The sequence below is a fragment of the Hemibagrus wyckioides genome, linkage group LG02, assembly GCF_019097595.1.
Source record: "Hemibagrus wyckioides isolate EC202008001 linkage group LG02, SWU_Hwy_1.0, whole genome shotgun sequence".
NCBI lineage: Eukaryota > Metazoa > Chordata > Actinopteri > Siluriformes > Bagridae > Hemibagrus > Hemibagrus wyckioides.
The window spans coordinates 12780275-12795798 of NC_080711.1; the positions used below are offsets into that span (position 1 = coordinate 12780275).

The 15524-nt window shown below is 39.6% G+C and overlaps 1 protein-coding gene across 1 annotated transcript in view; it reads left to right on the plus strand.

Annotated features, from left to right (window-relative positions):
• ntn1b (netrin 1b) overlaps positions 1–15524 on the plus strand; it is a 43127-nt gene that overhangs the window by 11855 nt on the left and 15748 nt on the right. Inside the window, exon 2 of the mRNA XM_058415859.1 lies at positions 10915–11103. Coding sequence (XP_058271842.1) covers positions 10915–11103 — 189 coding nt within the window. The remainder of the gene's footprint in view (positions 1–10914; positions 11104–15524) is intronic.

Below are 15524 nucleotides of genomic sequence, written 5' to 3' on the forward strand. Positions count from 1 at the left end.
AGGCTGTTTCCAGGCACAACTCAGTTTTGGTCTGCCACAGGAAGTTCTCACCCTCTTCCTGTCCTGCCCAGTTGCTGAAAGCCACCTAGCTACAAGGTTGTTTGGGACTGTTATGGGAGGTATGTGGCAAAAAGGAAAATAAGCACACATATATGGAGTTATACAATAGTCCCCTTGCTTTCTTTATACAATTCTCCTAACACACACTTTCATCTACACACACTTTCATCTACCAATTAGTCATTTTTTAAATTTGCCATAAAAATGACTTACATTGCCTTTGAAACTTCAGAGGAAACTTTCTCCCCTCCTCGCTGTTACAGAGAAGATTCATATCACGAGGAGGGATTTTGTTCGGTTATATATGACATTCCTGTGACAAGCTTGGCGAAAAGGTACAATAAAGACGCCACACTGAGGATGGATGGTCACCTGGTGTTAGTAATTTACAACTCGGCCGCTTCCTGTTGCACTCCCCGTCCGCTGAGGGCTAGACTGCAGCCGGCGCGTGTGGCACATCAGCGGGGAAATGCTGGAACTTAGCCCACTGTCGCTCCTCCATGCTGAGCCTCAGAAAAACACCTCCAGCCAAAGTGTTTATTCACTATTAGCTTCGTAAACATGCTGGAGGCCCTCAAGAACCACAGGTACTCTAGAAGCTAGAACCTAACTGTAATGTCAAGTCAGATTTCTTGTCATAATGCAGTACAGGATTAAATAATATATAAACTTTTACTGTGCATTTTAATAGAAAAAAACGCTCAATGCAATTATCCATTCAATCAGTTGCACAATGCATAAAATCATGCAGATACAGGTCAAGAGAGTTAGGTAATGTTCACATCCAACACATCCAGTGTTGCAGTTCTGTGGGTGGAAATGCCTTTTTGATGAGAGAGGTCAGAGGAAAATGGCCAGACTAGTCTGAGCTGACAGAAAGGCTATGGTAATTCAGATAATCACTCTGTATGACCATGGTGAGCAGAAAAGCATCTCAGGATTGAGGATTTCAAATGTATAATCAGATGGGCTACAAGTAAAAGATGGCATTGTGTTCCAATTATGTCAGTGAGGAACAGGAATTTGGGCACACAAAGCTAGACAGGTAAAGGGTAGAAACAAGATCTGGTATTTTTCCAAAAGTTAGTTTTCAGTATATACACAAAGTGACAAGATTTAAGATGGAATGCACTTCTGGAACTTTTGCCAGTATTCAAGAATAGTCCAGAACTAGTACAAGAAAATGTTTTGCTTTTTTAAAGGAATTCACTGACAGTACATTTTAGTCTTAGATTAGTCTTATCCTGGGGGTGGAGAACAAGACTTTCCTAAGATGACTTAGAAGCCAAAATGAAGTGCAAAATTAACACACTAGCCCAAGAAAATAACTCTGTGGCACGTCACTCTCGCCTCTCTTCCAGCTCTTACTGGTCCAACTTGGTTCTTAATTGAATTGCCCCTGGCTTAACTCTGCCAATAAAAGCAAATGGCTCAATTTAACCTCTGAATTCCCACAAGCTCCTTATATGCAGAAGAGCCTCACGCTTCATTCCGAAGTGTATCTGAAGCATATAAGGCCCTCTGCACCAAACCGGTACTGCAACCACCCAAGTCAACTTCACGCCTAGTAAACCTTACCAAAGAAGCCCTCTCCAGCTGCAAAAGGTCACGTTCCAATAAAGAAGCATCAATGAGGCTTCTTACTGCCCTTCAGGGGTTGTAAATCTTGTCTAGAATGAGAGAACAAGGCTGTAGGTGTCATGGACTGGTGACACCTGCAGCAGAGACGAGTCAGTCCACTGCCACGTCCACTAGCCCCCAGAATGCCTCTATAATGCGTCACTTATGGCATAGGCGAAACAGAGGGAAATTCCTATTTACAGATCATTGCAGTGCTGAGCTCTGAATATGGTGATGTAGTAAAAAAATGTTGTAGAAAAATGGAGCTGATGGGCCACACATCTGCAGACTGACCTGTCAAAGGGCTGATTTACTCCGGGCCGGAGAGAAGCAGGAATGCAGGCTGGGAAAGGAAGAGCCTACGCTGTGCCCCTGCACCCTTCCGCAGGTCCAGATATTATTTATGACCTGTCCATTCATGCCAAATTCTGCAGCATCTGAATTTGCCTGGTGTGTTAAGTAATGTCTTAGGTCATTTAAAAATATCGTGTACATATGTAACCATTTTGCAGCAATATATTTTTTGAAATTACCGTACACTTTATGCGGAGATAAACATCAGGTTTCACAATGTCCACTGACATTTGGAAGCTTATTTGCTCTAAGGGTCAAATGAAACACATTTAGCAAAAAGTAGATTTAATTTTTTCTTCTTAAGAATATTACTGATTCAAGCTTAGCCCTTTTGTATCTGAGCCTTTTATTTCCTGTGCCAAAAATGCTATACACTTTCCGTCTAGAGACCGATTTAAGAGGAATTTACACAAACTTAGAAGCAAGGGTTCCTCAAAAGATCTTTGTATAAGTAAGAGTAAAAAAGATTTTAATTTGGAACCTTCTTCGATTCGGGGAACACACTGGTGTGAGTTTTTTTTTTGTGGAACCTTTAATGGTTTTACCAGGGGAGCATGGTCTGGAGTTAACTTAAAACCTATTTTTATTTATTTATATTTTAGATTTCTATTGGAAGGAACCTCAGTTGATATTAGAATATTAAGAATATTGAAGTTTAATATCTAAAGCTTGTGTCCTTTCTGCTTTGAATGCACCTGATCTATCTCAGCAGTTTATGATTACGTTTGTTGTACACTGAATCAAGAAGTGTTTCTAGAGAAAGGACTGGAAAAGCCAAAATACACAGACATATATATATATAATTACATTTGCCAAACAAATTTGTTGTGTAATTTTGCTACAGAATAGGTAATGGCAGATCTTTCTGACACACGACCCGGATTAGTTTATTTTTGGTAACCCCCCCAGGAACTCAAGCGGAAAGTTTAATTGGAAAATTTATAGCCTATCACCATCCCTCAGTGGCCTCAGTTAGGAGAAAGCAAATTGCTCTTACTGTAGGTATTTATAGCTTTTTGCTTATAACCATACCACAGAACAAGCTCATTGTGCTATAAAAAACAAAGTGTAATGTAAGTAAAGAGGAAACAACTACAGAGCTTTTGGAGAAGCTGCAAAAAATGACACGGATTCTGAACTCAATGAGGCATTAAACTGTCTCTTTGGGCTATTCTCAAAATTTAAATGGCATGACAAATGAAGTAGTGAGTAGTGGTATTAAACCTACCATTACCTCAGAAGGCTTAACGATGATGGGTTTCCAGGCGCAACACTTTTGTTCACACTCTCTTAAAAAATGCAATGCAAAAAAAGTAAAGTTTCTCTTTTGGATTCCCAGTTATTCTTGAAGTAAGACTAAACAAGCAGAGAATAAAATGCTATAACCTGCGCAAATACATCTAGATGAGCTCATCAGAGAGAAAAATTATAGTGATTAACACCAGCATTGTGTTTCTTTCCCGAGGCAAGGGTTTGAAAGATTAATTTTGTTTATGTATCCAATGAAATGTTGAGAAATGAATACTGCGGTCCCCCTTGAACCATGTGCAAAAAGTAAGCAAAGGGATAAGAAGGTTCACTTGCCTGCACACGTCCAGGAATGACACTTTTACAACTATTTATGTACGAACCAGGAAAAGAAATTCTCCAGGTAGCCCCCCCTACCCCCTACCCCCTACCCACCACCCCACCCCTGTCTTTGGTTAAACCTCAGTCTGGTTTCCGAGTAATTGCATTTGTTGAGACGTTGCATCTCACTTTCTCTAGGCAACTGCGGCGTTTACGAGCGGTTACTCACACAAAAGCAGGGAGGTCTGATTGCTCAGCTAATTGGTGTCGGCAAGAGATCACAGAGCGGGCCTTGTAAAATCCAATGCCCCTCTACCCCATTACATCACGGCATACTGGGCCAAGCGAGAAACAAACCTCTCAGGCCGCCATGGCTATTGCTAGTTTCAGAAAGACGTCGAAACGCAACATATTATGACCTAGATGAAGTATCACCGAACAGAAGCATTTGGCTACTAAGCTTTGCGTGCTGTCAAGTCAAAAGTAGCACAAACAGATCTCCGTGTTGCTACAACATTCAGTCCGAGGTGCTTTCTTGCTCATTACCCCCTTTTTATCTTTTAATCTTTAATCTTGTCTCCCAGCACAAAATGCACTCAGGTTAGTGTTGGACAGGTATTAAACAGAGCTAGAAGTCAGATTAGGAATTGATCATTTAATCTTTGAAAGCAACGCTACTGCGGTATATCCCCAAAGGCTATAGGAGGAATACCTTTGCGTTAGCTGTACTAAAGAGATTCACAACTTTGCTCATATCCCTGTCACCTTCAGGGATTTTTCACAGCAAGCTGAAACAGAGCAACCACACAGGCAGGGTTTAATGAAAAAGTTCACCATCACTGAATGGAGTAATGACTGATTCAGTATAAGGTGCTCAGGACATTTCCTTCGGTTCTAATGTGTGCATTTAATTATCAACACTTTCTGGATGAGTGCCAGCTTGTGGGCTTGCTATGTGTACACTCACCTGTCTATCAACAGTATGTGGTAATGTTCCACTGAAATCTATAGCAATATAAAGCCTGTAAATGTGCAAATGCTCTACTTCCAAACATACCGAATTACTAAATCACTCATCCCTCCTAAAAGCCAGAGTGAATCAAGTACACAGGGGGGGAAAAAATCCCTGCATCTATCACTACCCCGTTCCCTTCATCTTTAATTGTTTCATAAAATGCCAAGGTGATGCTGCGCCAAAGGCATGTCCATGAAACAAAAAATAATCTAATAATTCAGTCTGCTCACAGCAAGCCAATATGTTTCTTTTTTTTTTTACAATTGCCATCAAAAGCATTCCACGAAGTTGTAAAGCAAATTAATTGTGTTGATGTCACTATGCCCAAGCTGTTGTTGTAATTCCTGCTGCCAATGAAGCAGCTGCTGCTTTTGAAATGTGTTGACAGTATCTGAAAGTTTTTTTTTCCCAAAAAAAGAGGATCTAAATAATTTCCAAATGTTTCATCCTGCACTTCTTTTTTTTTTTTATTAATATTTGACTCACTTTCAGGATTGTTATTTTAATTGTCATTAAATGTCTCTGCAACCAAATAAAATTCTAATCAGGCAGTACAAGGATGCACTTGTTATTTAAAATATAATAATTGTTGACTTGCCGCTGTGCGTTCCTATGTAACATAAAGGGTTGATGATTTAATGCCTGCTCTCAGAATTTAAATAGATGCATCACCCACATCGTACTCTTGAATTATATTATGCAAGTCATACAAGTGCTTTGTGTGGGCTTTAGAATAAACGGTTCCAATAAAGTTCTGCTTCGAATGTTTTTTTTATTCTTCACTCGTACCAGTTTATATGTTTAACGCTAATGCCACACACTGGCATTTGTTCTACCCAGGATGCTGATACAAAACCTGTTGACAGCCTGCCGCGCTCATGCAATTCTTCTTCCAGCAGGGAAATTCAGAGATGTACCCCAGACGGGACACTCAGACAGGGTTAGACAAGATCTCACCTGCCAGCTGAACCAGACATAGCACAACCTCACCCAAAGCCCACCCCCTCCCTTATCCGAACACCAAATACAAAGGGAGATTTGTGGCCCTAAAACTGCTTACAGTAAGCACAACGAGGTAGCTAAAAAATGATAAAAGCAAACAGATTTTGAAATTGCAAACGCGATTAAGCATTGCAACAGAGTGAAAGTGAGCTCCAGGATGCGGGAGAGTGTTTCTGACACATGTGTTAATCCAGAGTGAATTGAAATGTCAGTCTCTCATCATCATGGTGTGTCAAGGAGATGAGCGTTTTGTTTAACTTGGCACTCACCACACGACCATAATGGGCCAACGGTAATTACGGACTTCAGGCAGTGAGAGGTTAATTGATCTGGGATAAACAGCTATTTCAGAGGAATGCCTTTCTTTGCCCAAACTTTTTGGAGAGAGAGACTTTTGTCTGTCTGTGGCTGAATCAGAGAACACCTGTAGGTGTAACAGGATACAGATACAGTCATAAATATTTACATTAATTTGTCAGCCACTCAAGTCATCTGAGTGACTTGCATTCGAGCCAGTTTATAATCCAATCATATGCTTTGCTTGTAGAGTTGATATTAACGCAAGTGCTTTGGAACACCGAGGTCTGGGAACCAGGGGTTTGTGAGGCATAGTCAAGAGCACCACCACTACAGTGAAGGAAATCGCAACCCACCATTACCATATAAGTTAATACCTTATAGTTATTAGCCAGTTTAACTGGTCAGTTGGGGGAAAGCATATCGCACTTTCATGGGTGGGGGTTTGCATTTTATCCCTGTGATTTTGGTTTTTTTTCTGAGTACTCTGGTTTCATCTACTAGTCCAAAAACATGTGTTATTGGCTTATTGGCAACTCTAAATTGCCCATAGTGTGTGAAAGGGTGTGTGTGTGTGTGTTTGTGGTTGTGCCCTGTGTTGGACTGGCCCCCTCTCTAGGTTGTCTCTTGTCTAGGTTGTGGCCCAAGTCCCCTGGGATAGACTCTTGCTTTCCCATGACCCTGTGTCAGATAACTGGTACAGAAAATGAATGGATGGATGGATGGATGGATAGATGGATGGATAGATGGATAGATGGATGGACTGGCCTCTTAAATTAAATGGGTTCATATCTTACTGTACCTTAGTAACTGACAAAACAAGTATTGTTGTATTCTGTAATTACAAAGTTTAGAAATAAAAATCTACAACATTTATCCAGAATTTTCAGAATCACTTCTATAATAAAGGTGTGCTCAGCATGTATATAGATTTATACCTGTTTTTTTTTTCTTAAAGCTAAAAAATTTGAGAACTGTTGTTTTAGGGAAAAAAATAAATCCCAATACAACAGCCATCTTTAGCCAGGAGCTCTAGAGAGCAATATAATCCATGCTCTTTGGAGGGGAAGGACAGCAGTCTCTCTCGTCTGTTAGTCATAATGACACTAGCCAGTCATGGATGTCTGTGATCTCATATGTGTGTGGAAGAGAGCGGCTAGACACAGTTGGCTGAATTCACGTGTCTCAGAGGAAGCACATGGTTTCAGAAGAATCATCCTTCTTGGTTGGTAGCTGTAGTGTGTTATGGGAGAACTGGCTGGTGAGTGGTATTTGCCAGATGACCAAATTGGGGAGGAAATGAGCCAATAAAATAGAATGAACAACTAACCAGAGGCAAGTATAAGATATTTAGAGCAAAAACATATGTGAGTAGCAACTAAACACAATGGTGATTTTAAGCCCTGGGGCATAGGAACATTAGTCATGGAGCAGGACTTATATAACTAGTATGCTAATATCAGTGCTATAGTAGTATATGTAAATATGATTTAAAATAATTAGTTTTTATTTTTTTAAAATTTAGGACATCAGGAATTCATAAAATAATCCCGGCATTTGATTGAGTCAAAAAATGGGGAGATCTTTTAGACTTTCAGACAGTATGGAGCTGTCTGAGGTGGGTGAATCTGCATAATGTCAAGGACTCGAAATTCATGTGCAGCAACTTTGGAGAGTGGTAATAGATAAATAAAGCTGCTATATGCACATTTTTGGTGTGTTGTCTATTTTGGTTTATAATTTGGATCATGTTAGGTAGTTGAAGACTGTAAGCTGGTAGATGGTGCGAGTTACAGTGGTGGAACTATGTGATAATCATAAGCTGGATGAGGAGGAAAATCTGATATTCCTGTGGTTGGTAAACATCAGTCAGTGCTAATGAAAAATGTGAGAGGAGATGTCAGCTAACAAAGATCAGTCATGTAGTTTAATAGCTATAAGGGTTCAGATGAACAGAAACTAGACAGGGAAAATGCGTTTACATTATAAATGCAATCTAAATCCATATGATGTCAAAATATACACCAACTCAGGTATTTTTGTATTAATATACAGCAGGTATTCAGACATTTGCATGCTATTATACAGTAATAATAGAAAAGTAATAAACAGCTTCTGAATGGATAATTCACTAGCACTGCTGTATAAGGAAAGAATTAAAGCTGAAAATAGAGTAAACCCGTGTGTGTGTGTGTAGATAATAGAGAGAGATAAATAAATACATATTATGGCAGTATGAATGTTATAGATGAAAAAACCTTAAAAGCATAAATATGTGATGCCTGAAGGTATAAACATGGGCATTTACTCTGAATAAAAAGTGACAATGTTTAACCTATTGACCATGAAGTTGATGCAAAAATGACTGCAAAGTAGAATTTGGCTGTTAGACTTCCTATTTGTAATTCAATTTCATTCAACTGGCAGCAACGGAAACCTGCCAAAACTTAAACAAACACATTATGACATAGCAGTCAAAGCTTTTTGACCGGGATATTTTAGCAAGCAAAAACATCCGCCTTCTCTGCCCCTGTGGTCATCCAGGGTTCTGTGACTCAAAGCTAAAGGCACAGAGGGAGACATTTTTGGCCTGTTGCTCTAAATACGGCTTATCGGAGCGCCAGCTTATCGGCGCTGAGAGACAATTAGCTGGAGATAAACAGCATTGCAGTATGGTTGCAGTGTGTGAGAGATAGCACAGTCCTCATTAAGAGGGGCTCTGGCCAGCTGCTGTGATAATGCTTCAATAATCACTGTTTCAGTATTCACACACAAATACACAGGAATATTAATACATCAAAACTTGCGTTACTCACTAAGATTGTGTTCAGCTTGTGATAAAACAGATAATGCAGTCTTCAAGTTAATAAGACAGAAAATCTAACACGTCATGCTAGCAAGAAACCACAAAGCCTTCAGTCATGAAGACTTTCCCATGTTGGAAAATATAAAGTTACAGCTTAGCACTGACACTAATGACTCCTTCCAAAAATAAATACCTAATCACTGTAAGTTTCATTCTGTCAATGATTTCATACGTTTTTTTGTTAGGAGCATGACTTGTGCCAAGTCTGTTAATTAATAATTACTTTAGAAAAATTATTATAAAGAACGAAACTACACCGACCAATCAGAATCGAGCTTTCAGCATCGTGTTGTTCGAATATGTTTTTAGAATAGTGTTGGTAAATTTATCCCGACTGTTAAGACGCGGCATCGGCTTTCTTTCATTCAAACAGTTGTAAAAACAAAGCCAGCACTTTACTCTTAAGTACAATTGCTCTGGAACATAGTGAGCCTTTTTCTCATTCGCACAAAAAGACTGAGAGTGGAACTGAATGGTGTCTAATATCAGAGGGCGAGACAAAGAGCGTAAGATAAAAGCCTGGATTTTGTATACTGTGGACGTGCTGAGTGGTCCAAGTGCTCGAGGTGTGTGTGGATAAAAAACTTGACAGCTGCCTCACACCTTCTTCCTGTGTATGTGTGTGTGTGTGTGCGCGCCTACGTTTTTATGCCTGTGTAATGACCCCCATGCAGTGAGTAACTGCCGCCTGCCTTCTGAAGCAGGTATGAGCTGGACCAGAGCACTGTGCATTATATGGGCTGAACAGTGTGTTTTTGTGGCATGTAGCGTTTTAGTCTATCGCTTCCATCTTGGAGCAGTAACCTCAAAGCCAAAGCCACAGATGGAGAGGTTAAAAGAGAATGAGCCGTGATGAGGGCCTTTCTCCTCCGCACCTGCACGCACATGAGTTGGTTCTGCGGCGTGAAAGACAGCCTCATAAATAATCACTGAAGCAGAACTACAAAAACCTGGAATTTTTTTCTGCAGAAACACAGTCATTCTGTTTCCCTTTCGAAGAAGGTTTCATATTATTGGGGATCTGCCCGAAACAGTTATCTGTAACATAATCTGAAAGATTACACTGTCTTGTAACGTCCTGTGATTGCATTTCAGTACTTTTGAATGAATTTCCATTTAAGAGCCATGCACTGAATTATAAAACTGGCCATATTTCCATCTGATGAATGCTTTCCTAGTAGAACACATGCTCGCTGTCTGTGCGCCATACGCCACGTTTCACTCAGCTTTTTCTTTTAGGGGGAAAATATGCTGCTCAGACATTACTCCAATTTTGTACCGCTCTGCCATGAATTTTTTTTTTTAAAAACATAGCGCTAATCCAATTGCATCACAGACCTTCTCTCAAACAAATGATGTTCAAAATCTAAAATATTCAGAGTGATATCTTTTAATAAGAAATATTTATTAAGCATGTATTATATGGATTAGTGATTTACTAGGTTACAGGAATGTGGCTCTGCTTAAAGGATATCAAAATTTTTCATTATAGCTTCCATACAAGGTTGAGATCTCTAGAGGGAAAAAAATCTCAATTTCATGCCTGACGTCAGTGGCTAGGAAAGTTCATGGGTCAAATCCATGAGCAGGTGTGTGTGTGTGAGACAAAGCAAGATCCAGAGAAAGTAATATACTTGTTTCTTGTACTCCTGCCCATTCATTTTATGAAGCATTTGTCTTTTAATAAATTGCTGGAATGGATGAAATCCCAAAGATCCAGTGAAGTCATGAAAATAACAGAGCTTTCTCAGGACACCAGGACACGTCTCTATTCGTACTGCTTTCTCCTGTTGTTTCTATTCTTTACTGGGACCTGTGGAGTCAGTAGGAACTTTTCTCAGGCCAGCTCAGCTCGGTGAAACATGTCATTGTGTCATTGTGATTTGGCTCCAGGGAGAGCAGCTTTATGCCGTAGCTGTTGAAAAACCAATTAGAGGTATTGTTGCGCCAAAAGCAGCTACGTTGAGAGGTTTGATTAATGTTGAAGCGTAGCAGGAATTACGAAATTTGGGCTAGCTGTACTATTTAGGGTTATAAACTGTTCAGTAGCTCTGTTATTATTCATTCTGGGTAGCCGTGAACCTCGCTTTAAGAAGTCTGATTATTTTTTCTTTCCTTCTCTACTCTTTAGCTTGTCATTGTAACCTACACGCACGCCGCTGTCGCTTCAACATGGAGCTGTATAAGCTGTCAGGACGCAGGAGCGGTGGAGTTTGCCTCAACTGCAGACACAACACCGCCGGACGCCACTGTCACTACTGCAAAGAGGGCTACTACAGAGACATGACTAAACCCATCTCACACAGACGTGCCTGCAAAGGTAAGCAGAGATGTTTTAAACACACAAAAAATAAACAGGGCAAAGTTATATTCACGCTAATACATTTACATTCGGAGTAAAGCAATTTCCCAGGAACCAATCAGGGTCAATCTGGCGAATTTAAGCAAAGCCTATGAATTTGTACAAGAAGAAAAATACACTTTATACACAGAGTATTGAGAACAATTGCTATGGCTTTGAAAAAGTGAGAAATATGGATACCAAACAGAGACAAAACTGTGTCAAAAAACACAGACAAGCCGAAGACAGGGTAAAACTGGGGGTGAGAGGGTATGTATGTTAAAGAAGGAGTTCAGCAAGCATCCAACAATCACCAATATTACACGATCATAATGCATCCAAAGGGTTAACTTAGCTTTTTACTACTTCAATCTCAAACCCCAACATAATGTAGCCTACATGCCTACATATAGACTGTCTCTAATCCCACATATTACTGTACTAAATGTTTACAATAGCATTGCGGTACTGGATGGTAGTGCAGTAATTTAACATGCTGTTTTAATTTGGCACACTCTAAGCGGTTTGAGACACAGGCGCACCATGCAAGAGGTGATATACATAAATCACTTGTGATTGGTGGATTATACCTTACACCAGCACAAAACATGCTGTCTGTGTGTGAGAGAGAGAGAGAGAGAGAGAGAGAGAGATAATGACATGGTTAGAATGACATTTTATCTCCTCACAGTCAGCAATACCAACAGGACACCACACAACAGAGACAGGCAAAACCAGACTGTCCGAAAACTTTAACCATAACGCTAAGCATAAGCTAGTTAAAGATTGAGGTAAGGAATAGTTTAGCTAGCTAACGTGATTATTATACAAACAATGTAAACTCAGAGTCACACAAAGTGACAGGAATCTCTACCTATCCTTCAGACGTGTCTGCAAATCGCCAAGACAAGCCTCAAGTTTAAATTCTCACTCGTAGCATCGAAACGCTAATCCAACCTCTATGTTGCTTTACCGAAAATCAGTATGATGACCACATAAAACTGCAGAACTTAATGCATCCCAAAAACCAACTTCATGCAGCTCATTCAACTCTCAGCAGGTATTCAGACATTTTAGTTAGACATTACACCAGCATAAACACAGCCATGTTCGACAAAAATACTTCACGTCATAACACATGCGCCTTGTAAATCTTTAAGAAAATGAAAAATAGACATTGTGTGTGTTTTGACGTGACTGAAACAACTCGAAATGTGCGATGTGCTGCTTTTCACATTACACACCATACATCAGTCAGATTTCACTCTGCTCTCTGCTTAACTGGAAACATATTGGCCTACAAGTGTAGATGCATGTGGTGAAAATCTTATCAGGACTCAATCCAGATGACAACCAGAGGTCAAAATGTCTTAGTTCTCTTGAAGATCTTCACTTACTTTTTCGCAGTTTTGGAAAAAATATTCGGCAACATGACACAAAATGTAAAATAAACCACAGTAATTGAGTCAGAATCCAGTGTTTGATGGAAATATTTAATAGTCCTCTAGCAGGAGGTGTGATACGTGTTAGTTATGTGTTCATTTATACCCCTGTGCAGTATACAGCAGCTCTGATAGTAGTGTATAAATGATATAAGCTATATATTAACATAACATTATAGAAACAGATCTTGTGGACCACGTAATCAAAATCTAGAAACAGTATCATTTTATTCAACAAAGAAAAGCATATAAGCATCAACGTTTTCAATATATGTATTAACATATGCAAAATATCTGTTTGCTGTTAGAGGACATTTATTTAATATTAATATTATTATTATTATTATTCAGGACAGAGGAGATTGTGCTTTCGGCTTTCTCTGTAACACGACAAATTATATCCATGTTCATATTAATTTATTAACATATTAAGGGAGAGAGAGAAATTAGAGAGGATAGTGAGGCCTGGTTTTATTAAGAATACTTAATTAAAATACAAAAAAAATATTATTATTATTTTTTTTTTTGCCTTTCTTATCATTATTATAAGGATTTATTTTACCTTTTTTTTAGTTTTTTTTATTATTATTAAAATATAAAGTACTTAAATAATATCTAAGTAAAGATTTTTGGTATATTTTCAATCTTCTTGATTGTGTGCTCATAACTCTGAGTCCTACTATATGAGAAAAGCTTATTTGAGTGGAATTTGGTTCATTAAAGGTGGCTGAAAGACATAATTCATAAATATTCAAAGGAAACATGGTCTACTGACTAATTTCTATAAGGTGTGAGTAAAAAAGCAGCTGAAATACAGCTAAGTTATCTCATGCCCACCTGCACCATTCCACTTAACCGTATAGTGGACTGAGTGTCAGATAACACAAAGTAAAGCCAATCAAAGGCTAGTGTGAAATTATCTTTATGTGTAGCCTACACACTTCCTGTTCATGCTGCACCTGCACATGAACACACACACACCCACACAGACACACACACACACAGCAGCAAATGGTGGGATTGAGTTAAACCATATTCGCATGAGGTAATCATTATTAGTTCTGATGAGCTTTTTCTGACAGAGCTGTTAAATATTAGCTTTTCCGAGCTTTTCCCAGAATTCATTTGTTCATTTATCTTCAGTAAGCACCTTATGCTGGGCAGGGTCATGGTGGATATGAGAACACTGAATGTGTTTGATGGGATGTCAGTCCATCTCAGGGCATGAAGCACACACACATTCACACATTTATCACACCTAGGAGCAAGGTAGCAATGTAGAGCAGCAACTCCATCACTCAAAATGTTGTTTTTGGAGGAAACCAGAAAACCCAGAGGAAGCCAACCGAGTTCTTATTATATATTACAGCCATCTTTAAGTGCATTCATGCAGAATTTAAGCATTAAAAATTCCATCATTAAAAGAGAAAAAAGTTGTAATAGTCACGTCTCAAGCAACTAGGCTCTGTATTATTTTATTGGATCGTATTCATTTAACTTGGAGAAGGATAAAGGATATAAACCGCATGTGAGCCCAACGTGACGTGTGTAAAGCAGGAAAAAGGAGAAGGGACGCATACAATTCTGAACAAAAGGGTATGTTAGCAATCACCTCCTAAACAATATGGTAATTCTTTCTTTAAAGAAAAACCTTTATCTGACTAGAGCATGTGTGAAAAAGTGATATTTCCTATTTGTAGTCTATCCTCTCGAGTGAACTGCTGTGTTTTTGAGGTTTATGAGGAAGACAAAATCTTTAATCAAGTGGAAAGCTGTATCTGATTGAAGGGATTCCAACTCGCAACGAAAAAAGGACATTATAAACTTGCTAAACTTTCAAGCAAGAGATCTTGTCAAACTTATTTACCATTCGCCCATTGGATCCATCACATATTTTTAGTAAGTGCAGCTGCTGAAGACTTTGTGAACAAACCGCAGTGTGGTTTTTATCCACCGCCATGTTTGCATTCCATCTGGCCCTGAGCTGGATTCCACATTTTCAATCCAACTGTGCCCTTCTGCCTGCTATCTTGTTAACCCTCACCACACACACACACACACACACACACACACACCAAGGGCAGAAGCTTTATTCCCTCTTCACTTTGGCTAATGGACCTTGGATTGGCTGAAAGCATCAAAAAAACTTTAATGTAACTGATATAAGCAGTTGCTTACGCAGTCACTAGGATAGCTTAATTTTCCTTGCTTGTTCAATCCCAGACCCCAGATTTTAATTGATGGCCAGTACGGCCACATGCTTCACTGTCAACGCTTTATATTCTCACCGGAGGAATGCCGCTGATTCATAAGGAGGTTCCAAATGGTTTTCAGCAATGTCGAGTCACTCCTGCCAGCCCAAACATTTACACAAGCTATATTTGGGATGCTCAGAGGGCAGAAGGGAAGGGGCTATGCTAGTTACAGCGTTCCTTACCTCTCATAATGAGCTTAACATAAAGCTGCCATAAAGCAGCAGCTGTTAATAGGAGGCATGACAGCTTCCAGTCCTTCACTTTCATTTGTTTAGCTGTGGACCGAGGGGACCAAAAGGTAAACAGCCTGATTGCCGCACTCTCCTCCGGTGACAAACTCTGCACTCGTGACGTCGGTATTTATTGTTGGAGTCAGCCAACCATCTCGACATGCTTGTTTTGGATGGGAAACGGGTCATCATGCCAGAGGCGCTCAGAAGAAAATCGGGAACGCGTTCCCGCAAACGTGGCGTATGCGGCTGTCCACGAAAGACCGAGCAGGGAATATGGTTCAGAACCAAATCCCCCTCCAGCGGCAGTGTGGAATGCCTCATGCTTTATTTCCCTGATCGACGACTTCATCTCTCATCAAGAGCAATGTAAACAGCATGTCACTTTCCACAGCTTTACCCTTTTGTTTTCATTTCCGCATCTCTCTCGATTTCTTTCACTCTCTCCCTTCTACCTTACCTATATCACAACA